Source organism: Passer domesticus, chromosome 6 (genome assembly GCF_036417665.1).
Source record: "Passer domesticus isolate bPasDom1 chromosome 6, bPasDom1.hap1, whole genome shotgun sequence".
Classification (NCBI taxonomy): Eukaryota; Metazoa; Chordata; class Aves; order Passeriformes; family Passeridae; genus Passer; species Passer domesticus.
The window spans coordinates 25,531,753-25,555,810 of NC_087479.1; the positions used below are offsets into that span (position 1 = coordinate 25,531,753).

Consider the following 24,058-nt stretch of genomic DNA (forward strand, 5'->3'; position numbering starts at 1 on the left):
TCTTCTTTGTTTAAATTGTGTCCTACTTCTCCAGAAGCGGTAGATGGAGATACCTGGCCTGTTCTGCAGCTCATAATAGCTTGTGTACGTGTCTTGGAGTTGCTGAGATGAATGAAAGAATTTGTTCTGGTTTGTTTCATTCTAAAGAGGAAGGGAAAAGGCTGAGGAGTATGAAGGAGCATGAGAGAAAACAGACTGGTAGAGTCACATCCTTCAGTCCCTGAGAGAAATGCAGGATGGAAGCTTGGTAAGAGTCAGAGGAACCCTGACCCTCTCACCATCAGGCAGAAGGGGGGTACCTAAGAGGTATGGGTGAATGGAAACAGGTCCCTGTCTAGGGAGATAGGACAATTCCCCCTCAGCTTCCCCTTCCTTTCCAAGTGCCCTTGAAGGAAATGTATGAAGCTCTGTAATGTCAAGGTCAGGCAGATAATAGTGGGGATGAAGTTCTCTCTTGGAGCTTCCCCAGAACAAGTCAGTCAGCCCGATGGATCACAACTTTGGGTGTTAAGAAAGAAAGAAAGAAAGAAAAAGTGATTGTAGGTGATTCCCTTTGCAGGGGAACTGAGGGCCCCATATATCAGCTTGTACCCATTCTACAGGCAAGTCTACTGCCTCCTTGGGACTTAGGTAAGGGATGTTATCAGGAGACGCCAGGACTAATTGAGCCCTCTGATTATTACCCACTTCTAGTTGTTGTGCAGGTTGGCAGTGACAAGGTTGATGAGAGAAGTTTTATGACAGTCAAAAAGAACTTCAGGGCACTAGGGCAACAGATTTGAAGGAACAGGAGCAGAGATGGTGTTTTCCTCAAATCCGTTGGTATCAGGGAGGAAAATTGTGAAAGGAACAGGAGAAATCACCTGATCAGCATGTGGCTTAAAGGCCATCAGTGGTGTTTTGGCTTTTGCAATCATGGGACAGTTTCTATGGTGCCAGGCCTGCTGGAGACAAATGGGATTTGCCTATCCAAAAGTCCATGAGCGGGCTAGGATGATTGAGAAGGCTTAAAATCAGGTTTGAAGGAGGAAAGGGATAAGACCAGGCTTGGCAGAGATGAGCCTGGGTGCAGCTTGCCAGTGTTGGGGGTGAAATCGGTAGCCCATCAGAAGTGCATCTATGTTATACTGACTTGGAAATGTGTGAGCCATGTTGGAACATGGAGTCTTAGGGGGATGAGCCAGGGTCTCCTAAGGTATTATAAACCAAAAGGGAAGCCACCAGAGAATTATCTCTTAAGGAATTCAGGGGTGTGCTCCTCTAGGAAGGTGACACAGGTGACAGCCCAGCTGAGGGTGCCTTTGCATCAAAGCACACAGCGTCAGCAACAAACAGTAGTTGGAAACCACTTAGCTGCTAGAAAGCCATGACCTTGTTGCCATTACTGAAACTTGGTGAGACAAATCCCACGACTGGACTGTGACCATCAATGGCTACAGGCTGTTCAGAAAAGATGGGAGGAAGAGAGGCAGAGAGGTTGCTTCCTACATCAAGAGGTGGATTGAGTGTAAAGAGTTGTCTCTGAAGAACAGCCATGAGCAGGTTGAAAGCCTGTGGATACAAATCAGACACTGAGGCAACAAAAGGAAGCAAGTGGTTGGTGACTGCTGCAGGCACCCTGATCAAGGGGAGCCTATTGACAAAGCCTTATTGCTTTGTCAGGAACTATTGCTGACTACAGGACCCATTGCGCTCACGGCTCTTGTCCTTCTTGGGACCTTCAACCACCCTGACATCTGCTGGAGAACAGCACAATGGCCTGGCTGAGGAGGAACCTCATGTTCAAACTAAAGAGAAAGAAGCAAATATACAGACAGATGAAGATAGGACGGACAGGTGACCTGGGAAGAACAAGGCAAAGCTGGAATTGAACCTTGCAAGGGTGGAAAGAATAACAGGAAGGGGTTTAACATGTGTGTTAACCAGAAAAGGAAGGTCAAAGAGGGTGTAACCCCCTGATAGACTGCTGGTAACAATGGATGAGTAGAAGGCTGAGGTAATCAAAAACTTCTTCACCTTGGTCTTCAGTGGCAGCCCCTCTTCCCCCGCCTCTTGAGTAGATGGACAGCTCTCCATCCTCGTCTGCATTTATCTGTCTCAGTGCCCTAGTGCCCATTTATCTTGCATGTGCCCTAGTTCTCATCCCATCCTTTAGTGAGCTGCTTAAAGTAGGTGATCATGACACAAGCTTACCCAGTGTTTCACTCTGGGTTAGGGATTTTGGTTTTTTTTAAATGTATATTCTTTTGTTTAGTTGTTTTGTTAGGTAGCTGAATCCAGTTTCATGACAATTAATAAATGAAAATGATTTGCAGAGCTGCAGAAAGCAAGCACCATGTATGTGGCTGGAAAGAGGAGTGGCAAAGGAAGAGCTCCCCATTTGACAGGAGCTGTTAAGTCATTTCTGCATCTTGTGGAACAGCAGCCTAGGCTGCAAGTGCAGTTTGCTTTTGTATTCCTTCAACCTGCTTCTTTCTTAGAGTTGTGGGAGTGACAAGGTTCAGTCAAACTTTAGTTTTCTGTTAGTTGTAGGCTCTTCTAAGCACAGTCCAGAATAGTTTCTGCAGAAGGAGACTGAGTTGGGTTTCCCAAAAAACTGTCCTGTGCTGCAGTCTGTAGTCCCTAACCCTTGTGAAATAAATGGGCAGGAGATCTTTCTCCTTTTTAATGCCTTTATTAAGAAGAATCAGCTCAGGTGGGGAGAAATCGATGGGTCGCGCCCACGCCGCCGCTGCTCCCAGGCGTGGCACGGAGGAGGAGGATGATGCAGCTTTGTCCGCTGGTCTGCAGGCAGAGCTGGGGATTCTGTCCTCACGGGAGAGTAGCAGATTCCTGCTTTTTTGTCTAACATCCCGGGGCGTCTCTTTAATCAACATCTTTTCAGGTTAGGGTGAGAAGCAAAAAGGATCCAAGCAGGTACGGGACTACGCTCCCATCCTTCGATGTCACTTAGGTCACTTGTTGGCTCATAATTTTAAGGGTTTTCCTGGGAAAAACTGTAAAAATTCGGGGCACAGTGCATTTCTCATCTGCATACTGGCTCTGATGTCACTCCTAGTCTCTTCACCTGGAGGGTCTGTCCTGGTGTCCCTCCCTGGCAAGCGGCCAGCATCAGGTTATGGACAGTGGTTAATCACCAGCCATTAACAGGTAATTGAAGAACTCCTCCTTAGCGCAGAAACTAGCTTACAGCAACTGGTCTGACTTGTTTTTAACTATGCAACCTAAAAAAATATAACTTTTTATTCATAACACTTGGGTTGCTGGAGTTAGTTCTGTTCTTTTGCTTGTGTAGCTGACCAGCCCTACGCAACGTTCATGGAAATCAATGGAAGCTCTCAGAGTTCTTCATTTGAGAGAGAAGACATGCTTTAAAAATAAATTATGTTTGTGATACCAAACTCTGGCTTTGTTGAAAATCTTTGGACTCCTGTGTTGTTCTTTGTTGTTTTGGTTTTTCAAAAAGAATAAAGAGAAAACCATAAGGCTAAGCATTTATTGGAGCCCTTACTATAAGAGACTTCAAAGATCTTAGTTTCTGAGCCTAACAAAAAAACAGATCTGTAAGCATGAGGCCATCCTTTTAATAAGCCAGAAGACCCCACTGTTGATAACAGCCTGTAGTGCAGAAACAGGTAAGCAAAATTGTTTTAAGTAGTGTCTGAGGTAGAGTTGCTGGGACTGTTGTGTGCAAGTTCCTAATAGTTCTATTCTCAATTTATTTTGAAAATCTTTGGGATTCACTCAGTGTGACTGTAATCTTTTATTGTCATTTGAAGAATGTGCTTCCTGACTGATGGGGCTATTTAGGGTACATATCTATGTTCATTGATGCTGCTGTCTTTTTAGATTGAGTTGCCCCAAATCTAGTTTTGTGGAATAGTGAGCATGGTTTGACATAAAATGTGTAAAGATATTGAAGTATCTTTATTAGGAAGTAATTCAAGTAGTATGCTTCATTTAAATGTCTTGCTTCAGCTTTCAGCTGTGTTGTTTTATGTGCCTTATAATATAAAATAAGAGTTGTAGTGAGTGAACTCAGGGAATTATTAGGTTATCGAGAAGAACAGACCACTTGCACTAGAAACAGTGGTTTTGCCACTTAGTCCAGGGAATTGGTGCTGTTAGCCATGACTTGACTACAGGCTAAAAAAATCATTCATAGATTATTTCTTTAATGCCAGAAGCAATGGTTGCATCACTGTCTTTAATCTCCTGCCCATCCGTAAGCATTAAATTGCACAGGATTGTGCTTTTATTGCACCAGGTAACGTGTGTTTCACTTGATTCCTTCCCCAAAGCTTTCTGGTAATGATTTGAATGGCACAGAAGATGGAGTATCACTTCCTTTCTGAGATAGCTCAATCTGTTAGTCATTCTTCCTGCTGAAAAATAAAGGGGAAGGGGGCGGGAGTGGAATGCAGCTGTATTGGGGATTTTGCCGCTTATTGAATCAAGCGTATAGAATATGTAATATCCATTCTTAGATACAGAGATGTGATTCCCGGTAAATGACGGGGCTGCTCGAAGGATGAGCAGGTAGAATGGGTGTTGGAAAGCCCCTCGGTGGCTCGAGTCCTGTTTCAGTGCAGGAGGCCGGCCCGGGCCGTGCGAGCGCTGCCGCCTCTTTGTCAGCGCGGCGCGGCGGCTGCGGCGGTGCCGCCCCCTCTAGCGGCGAGCGCCGTCACTGCCGGAGCGTGGCGGGAGCTTCCCTGCGCTTCCGTGAGGCGTTGGAAGGGTGGCGTCATTTGAGTTGGACTCGCTAGGAAATGTATTTTGTAATCGGAAACAAAACGAATTCCACTAAGAAGTCTTTTTTTAGGAGATGGTCTTTGTTGTATTTTAAAAAAACCCAGCCTAATAATACACATTCTGTCATGCAGTTGGTTCCATATTATTTAGTATGAAGAGGTAACTGTGATGTTCCAAATATTGGAAAACCAAGTTACTAATAATAGACTTTACTTAGAGGACTCAGAGTTTGGTGCTGGGCCAGGCCTTAATAAACCTTGTTGGACTTGGATTGACTTTGTGAACAGTCACCAGGTTCTACCTCTCCTATACTTGGACACTCTGGCTTCTTTATACAGAGTCTTTTTATGGTCTGCACTGTCTGGGAAGACTTGTCTTCCAGCCCCAGACCAGCCAGCTTTGGGAACGAGACAGGCTGCACTGGAATGGCAGTGTGCCTGTGGCCAGCAAGCCCAGGTGGGCTCAGGCTGCCTCTGCATGCAGGCAGCTCTCGTGTCCCCATGGATGCTGGAAGCATTGGTCATACTGTTGTCTTTAGGGGTATCGAAGGATGTAAATAGTTACGTTGGTTTTTAAAAATTAAATTATTTTCGTTTTTTTTCAATAACATGCTGGAGCATTCTGGACCTCCTTGCCTATTGGAGAGAGCAGCTACAGAATCTAACTGCATTACTGATCCTTGCTAATGTTACAAGAATACTACCTCGGATATTTTAATGTTATTATGTTATTTTAATTCTTTGGGGTTTTCTCCAGTCGCTACCATCTTTTCTTTCCCTTTCTCTACCCCCAGTCTTTTCCAAAGTGTGTGCAAGTTTTGAGTAGTACTGTCTGCTTGCAGAAAGACATGTTCAAGAGATATTTTGACATTGCTTCCTTTTTGCCAGTGTTCAGATAGAAGAACATTTAGAATTTGTCATGGATTTCATGAGGTTTATTTGTTTTTAGCCTAAGTGTGACACCACTAGTTCAAGCTTAGGGCTTCATGTATTCTACATTTTGCATTTCAAGTGGGACTGCTTGGTGCACTGAGAAGAAAATTATGTGCTCTTTTCCTCCATGCTTTGAGCTCTCAGTGGTAGAATGTGACAACATCCATTGACTACAGCAGTTAATTTTCATGAATCAGACAAGGATATTAAGCTAAATAATAGAAACCATGGAATTCTAGAAAGGGGTGAAAGTTAGTGGTTAAGAATAGCTATAGTACAGCTATAGTACAGTTACCCAGCATGAAGTGTTGATTAATTATGCTTTTTGATATGTAGTTAATTCTCCCTTTTATAACTAACATTCAGGATGGCAAAGGAATAGGCTTGTTTTGTCAATTGTGTGCATGCCAGATGGAGCTTTAATATGTGTCAGCAGATAAATGGGACATTATTAAGATTAGATGCATAATGATCATTTCAGCCTTGTTTATTTAGGTCATCAACAGTAGTAGAAGATGATCTCTTACAAGTAAAAATACTTCGGGATCTCAAAATCTTTTGCTTTTCTTAGACTGCTATGAAAATAACATAGAAGTTTTGTTGTTTAGTTTTGAAGTAGCCCATTAAGTTAACTTTTTAGTTTACTTAAATGAGAACTGGACAAAACCCTCACAGCCAGAAGTAACTTGATTTGTTTTCCTGAGAAGTGAAGCTGATAGCTGTGTAAGCAGATGAATTTGTCCATTTATTACATGGTACTTATGAAATGAATATTTTACCTAGTATTTCAGTTCAAGGCTCTTAGTTACTTACTTAGTAGACAATACAATGTTCTGTTATGTACGTATTCTTAAAATAACATCTGCTACAATTTTAGGCTCCTTGTACTAGTGAAAGACTTTTGACATTAATAAATGTCTGTGTTTTATTGCAGGTTGCAGTGTAAGGTTTTGGAAGTCATAGCTCCAACCCATCACAACGGAATGGCGAATGGCCACAGCAGCAGTGCTGATGGGGACACAATTGTTATCAGCGACAGTGACGACTCAGAAACGCACAATAGCTCTGCACAAAACGGGTATGTGATACTTTTACTGTGTGGCATTCTGACTGGGTGGAAATGAGATTAAAGCCAGATGTGTCAGAGTCTGACTGAAACAAATTACTTGATCTGTATGGATTGTGAGCATTCAGACAGCTGAAGGTGACAAGATGAACCTTCAGAGGTGTGGGTTATGTTAAGGCACCAGAAAACTGCATTATGAGAAGTGGAATACCTACAGATTAATCATTGTTTATCTCTTTGCAATGACAGTGTTTTTGCTGAGCAATGGTGGAAGAGCTGTGTGTACCTCTTGGTAGTTCTCTGTGCTGGGGAAATCTGTGCTGCTGTAGCAGAAAGTGCTGCATGTTTGCAGTCTGGTATCACTTCACTTCCATCATGGGGCTCAGAGTTGAGATAACCATATGACACAACACACTTTTACTGGAACTCTCTGAAAAGTCTTCCCAGAGACTTCTTGTGTTTGTGTCCAAAAAACCAAAAACATGCCAAGCTTTTTTCATTGTGTATGTGTCCATATAAAGATATCATTGTATTTTATGGATTTGGTTATGATGTTAGGTGCAGTGATACTGTATATCTTGTCTTGAGGAACTTTTTATGGGCTGGAATAGCCTAATAACATTGAATAGGAGAGCTTCTTGGTTGTAGCTGTGTTGTTTATTGTGTTGGAATATTCCTTTACTGAGCAGTAATTGAGCCTATCCTAGCAGTATAATGAGAAGAAAGACTTCTATGCTTCACAGGCATGATGATGAAAGAGGAGTGTTTGAAGTGGGCCCTAATCTAGGATCTAGCAATATACAGGCTTTGCATGAACTGTTACTTTAAGATGTCACATGGATGCAGAAGTTAATCTGGTTGATTGCTTTATGATGCAGTCATGTCCTGACATGCCTAGAATAACTAGGGTAGAGCTCCTCACTTGGTTAAGAAAATAACATGGGATAAATAATTTTTAAATTTCTTTGCTGTCTCTTGATGGCAGTGTCTAAGTTTTTCATGAAGATGTCCTGCATATTTGAAAAAATGAATGTATTTTCAGTATTCCAAAAGGCATGTGGCATTTGAAAGGAGGTTATTCTTGGAATTAGGCTAGCATGCACAGAGCTGACTGTCGGATTGATCCATTATAGTGCTGTCACTTCCATGCATCCAGAGCTGGTGGTAAGACTAAGTCTTGCACTCCCAGTCTGTGATTCTCCCCAGCTGATTAGTTATTTTGACAGCGCAGAGAAGGGAGGGAAAATAATTTCTTTCTCTTAGAAGGGGAGTTCTTGTGAGAATATACAGGCTTTTGAAGCAGTGTTCTGTGACATATGTAGCATTTATGCTGCAAGTTAAATTGCAAACCTCTTGTGTCTTTAAAATGCTTACTGTAAGTTTTAAGTTAGTCTGTTTATAACAAATGTGAGAGTGTAGTAACAGTAATTTTCTAGATATATTCTGGGTGTATGCAGACTGGAGAAGTATTATTTGCAGTATGTGTAAAACCTATCTGTAAGTAAAGCATTGTCAAGAATTTTTCTGTGCTGGCATATAAGATTCTTTATACCATTGCTCATAACAATGAAATCCCACTGAACTGAATGACATTGTTTTGCAGCACTAATCTTTCAGAGACTATATTTTGCTGTTTATGGAGAGACTTGCATGTGGAGAGTATGGATGTTGTTAGTCACCTTGAGACCAATGTCAAGTTGCTATGTGCAGGACAGTTTGCCTCAGCCTGCACACAAATCTCCAGGTTTTGAGACCCAGTCTTTGTGCAAAGCTGCAGTGCTGTTAAACAATGGTACAGCAGATGCTCAGGGTGTTTGTGAGGGAGGGGGAGGGGAGCACAGCACAGATTGATAGGCCATCTGCAAATATTTTTCCTAAAGAATCTGTAAGGCTAGAGAATCTTAACTGAAAATAGATGTCATTAGAGATCCCAGCCTTTCTGTGACCCTACTCCTCCTGTCTGTGTGGAGCAGAAATAGCTGTGCAGTCTGTACAAATGTTCCTGCTGACCTTTTCTGTTGTGTTCTTCAGTAAAAGTTGGGGTGGTACAGGAAGAAAGAGGCTATGATGCTCTTACTTTCCCTCAGAAAAACAGTCTGCTTTCTTTCTAAGGCCTGGGTTACATAGGAAAAGGTAGCAAATCTTCTGAGTTCTTAAAACATTTCAGGTATGCCCTGGGAGCCTCTGGTACCATAGGATAGTGGTCATATGGAATAGCAGTGTTCACACCTTAAACTGCTAGACTTCTAAAGGCAAGGTTGAACTCTTGTGTTGGCTTTAGCACTCAGTACTCAGCCCCTGGAGGTTTGAGGGGCTTTTGCTGCCAAATGCATACAATTCAGCTGCAACTTAATTATTCATGTCATTCCTTTTGCCAGGGCTATGAATAGTGTGAATCATCAAGCATCATCAGAAATACTAGAAAAAAAAATTGGTTTGCTGGCTGGTTTATGGCAGTAAATTTGGGTATTTGCTCAGTTTGAATTGAAGATGAATTTTGGGGAAGGGCTAATTGTTTCTGTAAGTTTTGGGATATAAGAGGTAACAGTTTTTGGAAATGATATCAATGGAGCCTTACCATCTAGGTCTTTTACCACCTTGAAATGAGTTTTTAAACTTCATTTGGAGAAAAAAATTATGAACTGGATATGTCAAAACATGGGCATGGCTTGTCATTAAAGCTATGTAATGTCTTCAGTACAGTAAACCTTTCTTCATCTGCAATTCTTATCTTTCCTTTCTTCTTCTCTCATTCCTACATTGCTTGCTTGAATACAAGAATAATGACGATGGGTAGTCCTCTTTATGGTTTAAGGAAAAACCAAAGTACCTGGATCCAAAGGCACCTTAAAATCTTCACGAAAAAGTTAAAAGTCAGGATTTTGTTGCAAAGTGCTGTTGTCTTGTCCCTAGAATGTTGTTCTTAACAGTCTTCAGGTTGTTTGCTCTGTGTCTTTGTTGAAATTTTATTTAAGTTGCAGAAAATATTTGCAATTATGAATGGGCAGTGTTGTTATTGCTCAGTACAGAGTTGCTTGTCAGTGGCAACCTTCAGAGATGTGCAGAGGCAGCCTTGCCATGGGGATTTGTTTACTGACAGGTTACCTCTGTGTAAGGCTTGCACTGGAGCGTGACGAGACCATAAATGATTGTGTTATTTACCTAGCACTCTTCAAGGGAGTTTTTTCCATTCCCAGATTTAGTGAAAGAGAAGAAGAAAAGCCACTTCCTTTTTCTGGAAAAGTGGGACAGCAGTCATTTTAGCACTTCAGGACAGCATCCCGGATCCTCCAACTCTCCGTATTTCTCAGTGCAATTTTTCTATTTCTGTTAAATACAGTAAGATTCAGATGGCTGTGGCAAGACTCAGACCAGATAGTGCAGATAGGTGTCCTGGGCAAGGTAATTCAGAAGGGTAAGATTGAAGGAGCAGGGTTTGTTTGGCCTGGAGAAAAGGAGGCTGCGGGGGACCTTAGCACTCCCTACAACCACGTGAAACGAGGGTGTGGTGAGGTGGAGGCTGGCCTCTTCTCCCAGGTAGCAAGTGATGGGATGAGAGGAAGTGGCCCCAAATTGTGCCAGGGAAGGGTTGTATTGGATAATGGGAAAAATTCCTCCACTGAAACATCAGGCATTGGAATAGGCTGCCCAGGGATGTCATGCCATCCCTGGAAGTGTTCAGAAGGCCATGTGGATGTGGCGCTTGAAAATGTGGTTTAGTGATGAGCACGGTGGGGCCAGTTGGGTGGTTGGACTCAATCCTAGACGCCTTTTCCAACATTAATGATTCTATGGTTCTAAGGTCTCAGAGGTTACTTGGTACTGCTGCCTTAGTACTGTGCTGTCAGAATGTAGCATAGCTGTAGTGTAAGAAGAAATTTATGTTCAGGTCATGTGGCCACCTATACCATGCCAAAGTATAACCTTATTAAAAATGCAAGATTCTGAAACAAGTACTAACCAATTCACTTGAGTGCACTAGAAATTAGTGTAATATGGGTGAGTCAGTTGTAGTTTTTACCTACTAAGTTACAAAATACTCTGTATTTTTTCCTCTGGATTTGGTTGTGTGTCAGAGTTATGCTGTGAAGATTTTTTGTAAGGGATTTCTGCTGTGAAATGGATCTAAGCCTTGGTAACTCTAATGTGTTTTATATAATGCTTTACAAAATAAAATCTGAGCAAAAATAATATATAGCATTTTAATGCTAAAACTGCTAGATAATCTGTATAATTTTTAAAGCTTGCTTTGTGTATTGCATGACTTTTTCTTCCTCTTTTGCACTAAGCAAAATTTTTACTCTGAATTTGGAGGAGGATGTCAGAAGTATATTTACTTTTTGGGATAATAACTGGAAACTCAGAAACTAAGCAGAAAAAATGGTAGTGTATTTTGAAATTACATTTGGGCTATTATATATCCACTGAAATTGAGAAAGATTTACATGAACTAAGAAGAAAAGATTAACAATAAAAAGTTGAAAATTTGATTATTCTTTGGGCCCTGAATTTGATTGCAGACAGTATTGAAGCTTAGAATGTATTCAAAATGTATAAATAAGCTGGTATACTTTTGGCTTAATATTGGAACTCTGATGCCTTTTATTTTGTATCTGAACATTATCTGTTTGGGCCATTCCTCAGCTTACTAGACCAAAGGCCTGGAAAGGCAGTGGTGTGTGATGAGGTGCAAGTTTGTCTTTCATACTATCCAAAAATTCCTGGGGACAGCCTTCATTACTTTAGCTTTCCTATTTTTGAGACTGAAGGTGGTCATGGAAGACCAAGTCATGGTTTGACCAGAATATGAAGGCTCTTTTAACAAGCTTACATAAAGATGTTAAAGTCTTGCCAGTGGATAAACTGGATTACAGTTGATCTCTGTTTTGCTAATATGAATAGCTGGGTGGGCTTTTTTCTGTTACATTCCTTAAACTGTGTTTGGTCTGAGTGAATCAACTTTAGACTTAAACTGTGCATGATGTGCACTGCAGTATCATGCAAAATGCAGCATGCATATCAGAGCACTTATATGTAGGTCTAGTAGATGTGTTGCTGTTTCCAAGTCTGTCTTTTTTTGTCAGTCCATTTATTATTAACTATGCTGATAATTTAGTCATTATAAACTATTTTTCTTGAGAACTTTGCAAATTATTCTCATCTGAAATGACACTAATGGTTAATAAGTACTGTTTCATTTAATCTGTAATTAATAATGTATTTATTAGACATTGGAAGGTTAACATTTCTTCATTTCTTGTATTTCTCTTTCACAGAGTTAGTGGGGAAAAACAAGAGTGGTAGCAAATTTTATTTTCAGCAGTGTTGCAAAGTACAGTTCTCAACATCTTGTGCATGTTTTTCACAAGGCTAAAGAGCAGCACATGAGCAAGTGATGTACTGGTTTATTTTGTCTAACTCCACCTGAAAGCATTTTGTAAATGCTGGAAGGACTGACAGTGATGAAATGCATAGTTTTAAATCTCCTAGTTCATCTACATAGCTGCTTCAACTTTCTCTCTTGATGAAATAAGATGATGACTGAATTCATCCTGATAAAGCAGTACAAGTCTTGATTACAAATTGTCACCTCAGGAGAAGTTAGTTCTGTTGTTTAATGACAAAATGCAACATTATTTAAATGAAGTCTTACTAGTTGAGCTCTGTTCATGAAGTCTGTTCATAAATATACTCTTCTTAAGAAAAGTATATTGTCTATGGCAAAACCCCTCTTTCTTGTAAAGGAGTGAATTTTGGTAGCACATCAGACCTGGGTGTTATCCACCTAGGAAGAGGTGTAACAAAACAGTTAATGTTATGTTAAAATTGAAGAAATCTTTTCCATGAGGGGTAAACAACTAGATCTCTGTACCAATACCTGTAAAAGGAAAGTGCTCTTTGGCTAATGAAGCGTGTAACCTGATGAGAATTTATTTTGAAATGTAGATATGTTATCTTTTCATTTCTGTTACTTTCTGTTATTTTATGCTATTGGTAAAGTGTTTGATTTGTTTTTTTTCCTAAAGTGTTACTTTGGAAAAATATTTTAGGTGGTTTTTACTTGTTTTGCAAAGCAGTTGGTAGATCAAGGGCTACTGATTTTATTAATTTTATGTATTTCTGTCTTTTGGATTCCTTTCTCATCATCTTTTCTTCTTTTTTCTGTCTTCCTGTTGCCATCATGAGTACTTAGAGTATTAAGGAGACAATTTTCTGAAGTGTAGAGATGTCTCATTACTTGTCTCTCTCTCTTTATTCCTTGCTTTCTTATCTTCCATTTCCTTGCTATGAAAACATCCTTCATTGTTCTTCCTGTTCCTTGCAGGAACTGGTTTTAATGCAGATTTAGATATAGTAGCAGAAAAGTTAGCATACTCTCTTTACTACGGTGGAAGTTACAAGCTAGGTATTTTCAAGAAATCCATTGTTTAGGCATATAAATATATTAAATGTGTAAAATATGAGGCTGATGATACGTGAATGTAAACTTTTAATTTTTAATTTTTTTTTCCTAGGGAGAAGAAAGCCATAATTGATCCTTCTTTGTTCAAATACAAAGTCCAACCTATTAAAAAACACCTATATGAAGCTGTTATTGTTAAAGCATCTCAACTAAGGTAAAAATTAGTATGTGGAAGTTAAAATTATATTTTGTAACTGTGAATTGTGTAAGATTTTTTGATACAAAATGACATTATAAAACTATATTAGAGCTGTTAATTAAAAGCACTGGAGCAAAATACTGTAATACAGACCTTCTGTACCAAGGATTCCACGCTTTGCTAGCATTAACATAGGTACCAACTCCTTGCAGGTCTCTGCTTTCATTGGCATACAGATGAAACCTGCTGTTGTTGTCTGCAAAAATCGGATTAGTTACCCTGTGTGTGCAGCGAGCCAATAATTACACACTCAAGAGAGACAGGTTCTTTATTTATGCACAAGCCTAGGTGGTCAGTGGTATTCCATAAATCAAGCATGTTTTAGCAAGCAAAAGAATAAGTGTTCATTGGCTACAAGTTACATAAATTCTCTTACTAATTACTATTCTATTTTCTGTTGGTTAATGATTCCAATTAATTACCATAAGATGCAGTAATTAATCAATTAGTCCACTTGCTCAGTCTTTCTCTTTTGAGTCAGTGAGTTTCTTGTGTTAGTGGTCCTGAGTTGGTGGCCACAGATTTCCCCCTGCAGAATCACCTTTTACCCAGTTGGAGCTGGTTTGGTATAGTTGCTTGGTTGAGTTTCCTTACCTTGGGAATTTTGCTATGTGTCTTTGTGACCACTAAATTCTGTGTTCTTTGTGACCACTGTCAGTGGGCATTCTTATTCCCAAGCTTTGCTAACCTCCCCGCAGGTCTGAGACTGGTACCTGTCTGAGCTGGTACCTAGGTCTGAAGCATGTCCAGCCCTAAACCTTAAATAAATTATTTGCTGGTAGAATTGCCCTTTTCTAACACATGGACATCACTTATAGTAGCTAACAACCAAGCTGTCTGTTTCATGCATTAAATTTCCCTTTGTATTGATTAGGCTTGAAAGTATATGAAGATCAAATATCAAAGGACATCCTTTCTTAAGAAAATTTTTATATATTCCACATTTTGCAAGGCTGTGACTTCTGATACCTTGGCTACAGTTGTGATTGATGGAGTAGATGGAAGAGAGCGTGAGAACTCTAATAACAGTAATAACTATTGGTGTTGTGAGCACTCTGGTAGCATTGCTGGTTTGAAATGTTAGAGCAGACACTGGCAATCAGATTGATTTAAAATAGAAAGGTGTAGAAGTTTCGCTTCTTAAATAGCAAATTTGTCTCAAATTTAGTTAACATATATGTTTACAGTAGATTGTGCATCAAAACTTTATATAAACTGGATGCTGTAAACAAACTTCAGTTTGTGTGATTACAAGTCATTTAGTTCCGGCACAAATCAGGATTTATTATTCCATTAACTACTCCTGTGTGGTGAAGCCTTTTCCTTCCCATGAAATAATGCAGGTTCCCTGGAATGCCGGGAGCCAGTAGAGTGCACACTGTGCTGTAGAAAGGAGTGGCATAGCTTGACTGAGAAGTGTGTGAATTCACCTTGTCACTTGTTGGCTTGCCTCCCTACCTGAGAGATATGAATGCTGCTTTCCTGCTGTCTCTCTTTGTTTGTTGTCCTCCCTTTCTTCTGACACAATCAAACTTGAGTTTTATTTAGGAATTTTAAGAAGTATTTGGAGGATCTACCTTGGATCAAAAGGGTGTTTATAAAAGAGGACATAACATAATCTTCAAAATAAAAATTGCAGATGCATAAACCAACTGTTCATGTACTACTTGTGTTTTGTTTTATTCATAAAGAAAATTTTAATTCAGTTGGGCTTTCAAAGAATGGTTATTAATTACAATAGTAAGGGTGTTATTTATAATTAAGAAAATAAGAAAAAGATCAATCATATGTATTCTTGCACATACTTTTGGCTGTACTTAAATACTAATTAAAGATGTTAGTTGATAATACTTCCTTTCTTTCCTAATACAGCCGGAGGAAACATCTCTTTTCTCGTGATAGACTTAAACTTTTTCTGAAACAACACTGTGAACCACATGATGGAGTAATTAAAGCTAAGGTAAGCGAGAAGAAATAATTTGTGGGATAGAATATTGACACTATTTAGTATTTTTTTGCTCTTCTCTACAAGCTGCTCAGAGCTCCTTTTAAATACTACGTCAAATTTAGAGTTTTGTAAGTATAATATACTTTTGATTAGTCTAGCACATGAATAGTTTTCATTCTTCAAGGTATGCACCTGGTATTTCTAAGCTGAATGAAAATGAACTGTTTTTGTGTTGGTACATTAAACCAGTATTATTCTCTTCTAATTATTTTAGCTGGAAAATATTTTGTAATAGATTGAATTTAGTCTCCAGATCTTCGGTGAGACAGGTACCAGAGTTTAGGTGGCTGGAATGGGTTTTTGTTAAGGCCTTGGATTTTGATTGTGTGTATGTTTGTAATTTTAGATATATGGTGATACTTAGAACAACTCAGACTAAAGTTCACGTCTTAGTGGGCACCAGAGGACTGAGAATTTGAGCAGCTTTTCGCACAAGGCAGCAATTTCCATTGCGTTGCTTGCTGTACCACAAGAGACCCTAGACTCCTTCACTGTGTATTGCAGCCTTGACCATGACATCCTTGCTATCTTGTTGTTTTTAGAAAGTAGAAGGGATTTTTATTATGTCTGTTATTTTCTCATACAGCTGTTAACTGCTCATTCTGCACAGGAAGGCTCAGAGAGAGGAAAGTCAGTGACAGTCTTGCCTCTGAAAGTTGTGGAAAATAACAAAGGCAATGAATTTCTAAATAAATTTGTAACTCTAAGAGTCTGTCTCTTCTAAAGAAATGGAAGTAGAAGAAAATAGAGCTGAAAGGGATAAAGTACCCCATTCCTTGGCTTGGTAGTGGTCATTTTGACCCACCTCACTGTACCACATTAAGGACTAGTGATCTATTAGTGATGCTTTCTGGAGTCTCAGGAAAATTGTTATATTCTGTGTATTTGTCATCTTGTCTTTAATTGGGCTTTCTGTGGAGTGTCTTCTTGTCCTCTTGCTGATTGCCTTGCATTTCAGTTATGTGAACATGTCCTATTTGGAATATCTCCTTTGTATCCTCATCTGTATTGTCCAAAAGGGGCAGATTTCCTGAAGTCATCTGGTTGAGAAAGGAGACTTGAAAAGAACCTTTGAGAATTTGGAAAAATCTTCCTCCAGAAATAATAGAGAATTATATAACTCTTCAAAAAGTTCATTTCCCGCTTTTATTTGTCAAAATTTGTTCTTGACACACTTCAGTAACGTGCTAGGAAGACACTGATGAGCTGCGTTTGCTGAAAGGCATATAAAGAAACAACATCTTACCAAATGAAGCCAAATTCTAGTTTCAGATGTGTGCTGCGTACATTATTATCATTACCCACTTGGTAGATTAACTCTTCACTTACACTATTTCAGAGCTTTATTTTTTTATCCTCAGTTAAGTAGTTGTGGATATGGTTGCTCTTATTGTCTTCTTTTGTGAATTAATGATTGATTAATTAGCTTATATTTAGATTATTTTAGCTTGTATTTATTAAAAAGTAAGAACTTCACCATTAATATCTATTTTTATATTTCTTACTAAGGCAACATCAATTGAAAAATATAATTTAGCAGAACAAAACTTCTCCTATTTCTTTCCTGATGAACCACCCACATTTATCTTCAGTCCTGCAAGAAGACGGCGAGGGCGACCTCCAAAGAGGGCATCTGCAAGTCTTGTAAGTAATAATGTTTTTAATCCCAGATGAAGGCATATCAGCATGGTCTATGAAGTTCTTCTAGTTGTCTGAGTTTTCAGATGATTTGAAATACAGGGTTGACATCGTGCTTCTTTTATTTTGAGAGCAATTGGGATATGTTCCACAATTGCTCTTAAAGTAATTGCTTTATAGTTAAGGTGGTAAAAGGGATCATAATTGATATGTTATCATCTTATTTTTGTTATTATTTCTGGGATCCCATCAAGAAACTAGTTTCTCAGTGTGTTGTGATGACAGACAGAGTACTTTTCCATTCTGGGACTAATAAATAATTTACTAAAAAGCTTTAATTTGAACTCTCAGATAAAATTATGTCACTTGCTCTCAGATACAGGTAGGTCACTTGCCTGTATTTAAACACTGAGACTTTTGGTCACTATACTACTTCATTATGTTCTGCAGAACAGTTAAAAAATTGGGAGTATCTTTTGCTGGTGATTTCACTGTAGTTATTATGCTCTTTTTTTTTTTTTTTTTTTTTTTAACCTCTCCACCTCCAAATTCTCTATCAGGAGGACAATGTTAAACCTAAACAAAACACCCCAGGAAGCAAAAGTAAAGTATCAAGGGAAAGGGCAAGGTTCCAGAAGCAAAAAGATGATGTGCAGGCCATAGGTAAGTTGAAATTTACTCATATGACCAGTAGAACTAGTTCTTGCAGATTTGAGAGCAGGCCACAATTAGAGTATTTTTGGAGTTGTACCTTTCAAAGGGAAAATGTGTTAAGAGTGTACTGCCACACCACTATGGCCAAGTGCTCCTTTCAACAGTTAGCATGCTTGTTTCCTAGTTTGTTTTCTTTTTTCCATGTTAGTTGACTAAATTGGGGAAATGTAGGAAGCTTGTGGTCCAGCTGTGTTGATTTCTTTCTCAGATAAATGAAGAGGTAAATATTTTTTTGTAGAAGCTTGGATGGTGAAATCATGTGTAAATTTTACCAGCTGAAGGTATATCAAAGCAAGAATGTGTAACACAAATCCCTTAGTTTTTCCATTTATGCATTTTCCTCCTACCAACAATCTCAAAATTCAAAAGAACTGAAATATAGTCTGAAATTTTTTTTGGTTTTAAAAGATTCAGAGATTTTTAGTTTGTACTGATTGAATTATTTTGGGTTAGTTTTAACCTTTTCCTGATAAATTTAAATTTGATTTCAAATTAAGTAAAGGAACCCATATGCCTTTTGTTTGGGTTTAACTAGATAAATTGGTATGTCTTCTTAAGGACAAATGTCAGACAAGGAGATAGTCTTCTGGATTTTAAGGATTGTCCTTCCTGTGGAAAAATTTTCATCTGTGGAAGTATTTTAGTGAACTTCTGGTTCCAGCCTTTTATCTTCTTGAAGATACAATTTTTAAGATGGCAATTACTAGTCCAACGTCTGCTTAAATAACAGCAAAGTTGTCTGACACTGCTTTGGGCCTCTCCTGTATAAGAGATGGGGACACCAGAATTTCATGGCTTCCATTAAACTTGTGTGTCCACATTCTTGCACAACAATCATCTATTTGTTCATGTGCTGGGAATGGCAGCACAGACCGAGGTAACAGCTGATCAGCGTCAAAGCTGCTTCCTCTCTTGTGTGGACAGAAACTGCAGCTTCTAGAGGGGTGGTTAAGACACATTTTCACAATGTGGAAAGGTAGCAAAATACTAAGTACCTTGAAAAATTAACCTTTTCAGTGTGTGAACACCCCGAGGATCAGCTTCTCTGCCTTTGTTAGCCAAATGCATACATTGCTGCTAAGTGCAGTAGCTATCTGTAGAAGGAACCTAGCCCATTTTCAGAATGTTACAGGAAAATACAATGGAAGTTTTTGTTGTTAGAACTATCCACTTGGTAAGAGTAAGGATATTTTCTCATTTCATTCACATATGATTCTAGCTTTTCTGTTTATTCAATTAAAACAGTAAGACCCCCTTTTTTTGTTTTTGTGTGTGTGGGCTGATGGGCACTGTCTGCCCACAGAAAGTGAAAATTTGTATCCTGTTGTTTTTGTACACATGACTGTGAAGAAATCTGCATCTCTTTAGGCAGCAGCATTTATTATCATTTAAAGTTCAGCTTAAACTGTGTAACTGAAGTAAAATTTGAGCAAAACACACTGAAATACTACAGAGGTTTCAAATGTATTGACTTCAGTAATTCAGTAAGAACTAAATATTTAAAGATCACTTATTTAAAGGTTTTTACTATTAGAGATACTTCATGGTTGTGTGCCACACCTGGTTGTGACATGCTTTTATTAACCAGTCATTACCAAATATGTTGCTGTAATTATATGTTGGAATCAGTTACCATCTTTATATGTCAATTGATAGAAACCAATAAACAAGTAATAACCTTCTGTATACTCATAAAACTAGATATATTTAACTTTATTACCTGTTGACAACCTCATAAAACATGTCTAATACATAGGCTTGAAACTTATTCTTTAAAGAACTTCCAAGTGTTTGAATTTCTGGTTGGTGTGGAAACAATTCAACAACCATATCTTTTCATATGTTAATTATAAAAATACAGTCTGTTTATCAGTTAAAACTAACATTTTACAGAAAAAAAAACCTCAGGTTTGTCGTTTTCCTTTATAGCTTTTGAAAAAGCTAAATTAAAACAAGAGAAGGCAAATGCTATAGAGGCTAGAAAAAAGGAGAGAGAAGATAAGGAAAAGAAGAGAGAAGAATTAAAGAAAATTGTGGAAGAAGAAAGGATGAAAAAGAAAGAAGAGAAAGAGAGACTCAAAATGGAAAAGGAAAAAGTAATTCTTTTTAAGTATATCTGTTTCATATAGCAACAGTATAATGGCTTTCTAGTATAGTGGAACAGTACAATGGCTTTTTGTTTCTTACTCTGAAGTTATTTTCCATTAATCATTTTCAGTTTCTAGAAATGCACTTCAGAAGAATTGGCAGTTATAAGATTTGCTGATGGATTGTATTCCTGGTTAACATTCTCTATAATTTTAGTTTACCAAAAGTTCATTTTGAATTTGAACTTAGGTCGGAAGTTCTGTGTTTGGTTTAGGGGTTTTTTTTTGCCAATAATGCATAAAACTATTTGATGTAATGGTTGTCTTTTTGAAGTATCTATTCTGCATCAGACTGACAGCATATCTAATGATTGTGAGTTTCTGTGTGGATTCTTTTTGGATGTAAATTGCTAAATAACTTTTTTGTCAAGTTGAGTATGAAGAAATTATACATAGCACTATATTTTACCACAGCCACATTCACTGGTTGAATGGATGTTTTGAGGCAACATTAATAAACGCTCTCTAGTTTTTGATATTTTTTCTTTAGCCACTTTGTTAAAAAGAAAACAAAACCCAAAACGCCCCCCAACAAAAGCAACAACTAATCCAACAACGTATCACCTCATTTAAATGTTTTTGCCAGTACCATTTTATACAAAATAAAAATGAATAGATTACTCCATTCTAATTAAATGTGACGTTTTGTTTTTCAGTATGATAGAATAGTAAATGGTGCAGTTTTAGAAATTGCAGTAAGGCCATCTAGCTGTATTTATATACAATTGTGACTATTTTTTCAGGAAAGAGAGAAGCTGCGTGAGGAAAAAAGAAAATATGTGGAATACCTGAAACAGTGGAGTAAGCCTAGAGAAGATATGGAGTGTGATGACCTTAAGGTATGATTGAATTTGGAATAGCTGAAGATTCTAGTTTGCAGGGTCCCCAGATGGATTAGATTCTCTAAAATCTAGATCTGATAGGAATGCTAGAGGCTGTGAGTCACCTGCAGTGTGTAATACATATTTCCCAGTGGCAATGCTAATGGGATGATCTGCATCTGCATTTTCAACCTCCAGAAAGGCTGTACAGGCTGTGCTCAGTCTACAATGGAGTATGTTCAATGTGCTGGCATTACCGAGTGAGGGGTACTGAGTATACCTGATTTTTCTCTGAAGTATACAAAATGAGCTCGCTTACCAAAATGTGACTTAGGTGTAAAAGATTTGAGTGATGAAAAAACTAAATTATTGGCTGTGAAGGTTAGAAAAGACATTGGCTTGTTACTTCCTGAGGCCTTCTTTTGATTTAAACTGTAGCAATATACTATATATGTCATGTTTAATGAGCATTTTTCATGTTGATACTGGAAACCTCTAGAAAGTCACAAGAATTTGCTTCTCAAAGAACTTAGGTTTCACACATGGGTATAGTGTTGTTGTACACAACAGAAGATTTTTCTTGTGTTATATGTTTATGTACACTTTAATTGGATTCATTCTGGCAGGGAGGTAAATAGTCAGAAACACAAAGATGAGAGTTTGAGGTACACAGGGAATTGTAAGAAGTGCAAGGAGGGCAAGTGGAAATAAAATATAGTGTTAAATGAATTCAAGGGAAAGCACTGATTGGGAGGAATATGATAGCTGAACATATTTGCAAGGAGAGCTGTATGGCCATTGAAGATGGGAGTGAAAACTCCTAGCTATGTAGAAAGGGAAAAAAAACTGAAGAGAGTTAAAAAGGCCTTTGCCAAAAGGAGAGAAAGCTGTGAAAACAGTGGTGCTGTATTTCTACTGGAAAGAAAAAAGGAGGGGTGGAAAAGCAGTGTCATCACTGCACTGAGACTCTGCTGCTCTACTCACCCCACTCTGTGCCTGGTGCAGCCTCACCTGGAGTACTGTGTGAGTTTTTGGACACTGCAATATAAGAAAGACATTAAGCTATTAGAGGGTGTTCAAAGGAGTGAAAAAATGATAATGAAGGGTCTGGAGGAGAAGCTGTATGGGGAATGGCTGAGATCACTTGGTCTGCTCAGCCTGGAGGAGACTGAGGGGAGACCTCATCACAGTCTACAACATCCTTGTGAGGGGAAGAGGAGGGGCACGCACTGATGTCTTCTCTGTGGTGACAGTGACAGGACTCAAAGGAATGGCCTGAAGCTGTGCCAGGGGAGGGTTAGTTTGGATATTAGAAAAAGCTTCTTCACCCAGAGGGTGGTTGGGCACTGGAACAGGCTTCCAAGAAAAGTAGTCAAAGCACTGACAGAGTTCAAAGAGTTCAAGAACGATTTGGACAATGCTCTCAAGCACAGAATGGTTCACATGGATGGTTCTGTGCAGGGCCAGGAGTTGGAATTGAAGGTCCTTGTGGTCCTTACAACTCAAAATAACCTGTTATTCTGTGGTTTTGTGAACTGACAAGAATATAAATAAAGATGAGTTTGGGTGAGGACTGCTTTTGAAAAGATTCCCATCTCTGGAAATTTATGAAATATCTTACTGTGTTCTTTAGAAGCGTAGTGTTCGGCTTTCTTCTTCTTAATATTTGTGAACATTTGTGGAAAAGATCCATCATTCTGAAAATTATTCAACTATGTGTGCTAAGAAGCAGTAAATGAAGACAAATCTTGAAGGATTACATGAAGATAGTAATTCAAAATCAAACTTGATGTTAGGCACTGTAATCTGTGATTTGGAGGTGGTGTCTCTGTTAAATAGTTTTGTTATATGGTTATATCAGCTCCCTTTAATGTCTTCAGCTACCGTAAGTGCCTTACAAATGCAAAAAACCCAGTGCCAGAACACACATATGTTAGACATGATCTTGCATATCCTAGAAGGGTGTGTTTTACCTGAACGTGTTAGAGTTTTTGCTTGTCTCTGCAAGCAATCATAAGTAACTTTTAAGAGTATGTTTATTTTTGCTTGTCCAGACAGTTCAGGAAACTGAAATTCAAAACTCTTGTGAAATAATACAGGTATGAAGGAAAAAGCCAATGACAGCCAAAGTTTTTAACTTGTAGTGAGATTAACTTCATTTAAGAAAGATACAAACTTCATGGACATGAACATAAAATTTTTGAGAAAGAAATTTACTCAAGTTGCATGCTCTTCTGTTTCCAAAGTTATTGTAACACCAGTGATAATACTGATAACTGATCATATGTCCTGTGGGACTCGTTTTAATAAAATGCAGAGAAACTCAATTAATACAGTCCTTAGAATAATAGTCTCTTTGGTTTTAATGACTTGTGTACTTTGCACAAACCAAATACCGTGTTAAGTGGTCCCATTTGGTTTGCAGGAACTTCCCATTCCGGTGCCAGTGAAGACGAGACTTCCTCCTGAGATCTTTGGTGATGCTCTGATGGTTTTGGAGTTTTTACATGCTTTTGGGGAACTTTTTGATCTTCAAGATGAATTTCCTGAAGGAGTGACTTTAGGCAAGTTGTGGCTTATGTGGCAAGGTGCCCCACTGTGGTGGTTTCCCTTCTACCAAACGACCAAACGTCTTAAGTGCGCACAAGTACCACTGCTACAGAATTTTCTATGTGGCTTTAATGTGTCAGTGCTAACACATGCATATCAATCCAGTTTTCAGTTCACGGTCAACTCCAAGGGACTTGTAAAATCAAAATTAGTTTTGGAGTACAAGTTGTTATTCTGCTTAGCAAAAGAGCTACTTGTACTTTTTTCTTGCAGTTCTATATTAAGAAAACAGTGTTTGTTCAGCACTTTTTCTGGCACCATTACTCTAGGAATATATGCAGTAAATTATGGAAACGTAATTTAATTATCATACCTGAAGGAATAAAAATGTTTTCATTCTTCAGTACATAATTTTTTTTCCAACTTTGCGGCAAAAGTGACGCTTCTTAAACTTTATTCACAGAGGTTTTAGAGGAAGCTCTTGTAGGAAATGACACTGAAGGCCCACTATGTGAATTGCTGTTTTTCTTCCTGACTGCCATCTTTCAGGCAATGGCCGAAGAGGAAGAGGAAGTGGCCAAAGATCAAATAGCTGATGCTGAGACCAAAGGTCAGATCTTTAATTTTACTGCTGAAAAGCTGAAGTTGCACTGGAATTAACTTTAAGCTGCATGATACATGGCACTCCTTTGTTTAACCTTGTCGTATTATGCATGGATATTGTATGTAAATGGGCTTTGTTTTTCTCTTTTATCGGAAATTAAAGCC

The 24,058-nt window shown here is 38.5% G+C and overlaps 1 protein-coding gene across 6 annotated transcripts in view; it reads left to right on the plus strand.

Annotated features, from left to right (window-relative positions):
* Nucleotides 1-24,058, plus strand: part of BAZ1A (bromodomain adjacent to zinc finger domain 1A) — a 65,161-nt gene that overhangs the window by 15,321 nt on the left and 25,782 nt on the right. For all 6 annotated transcript variants that reach the window (XM_064423951.1, XM_064423952.1, XM_064423950.1 and 3 more), the window contains 9 exons: nt 6,619-6,762; nt 13,266-13,367; nt 15,285-15,372; nt 16,930-17,064; nt 17,619-17,721; nt 19,702-19,868; nt 20,663-20,758; nt 23,166-23,304; nt 23,754-23,900. In XM_064423951.1, coding sequence (XP_064280021.1) covers nt 6,619-6,762; nt 13,266-13,367; nt 15,285-15,372; nt 16,930-17,064; nt 17,619-17,721; nt 19,702-19,868; nt 20,663-20,758; nt 23,166-23,304; nt 23,754-23,900 — 1,121 coding nt within the window. The remainder of the gene's footprint in view (nt 1-6,618; nt 6,763-13,265; nt 13,368-15,284; nt 15,373-16,929; nt 17,065-17,618; nt 17,722-19,701; nt 19,869-20,662; nt 20,759-23,165; nt 23,305-23,753; nt 23,901-24,058) is intronic.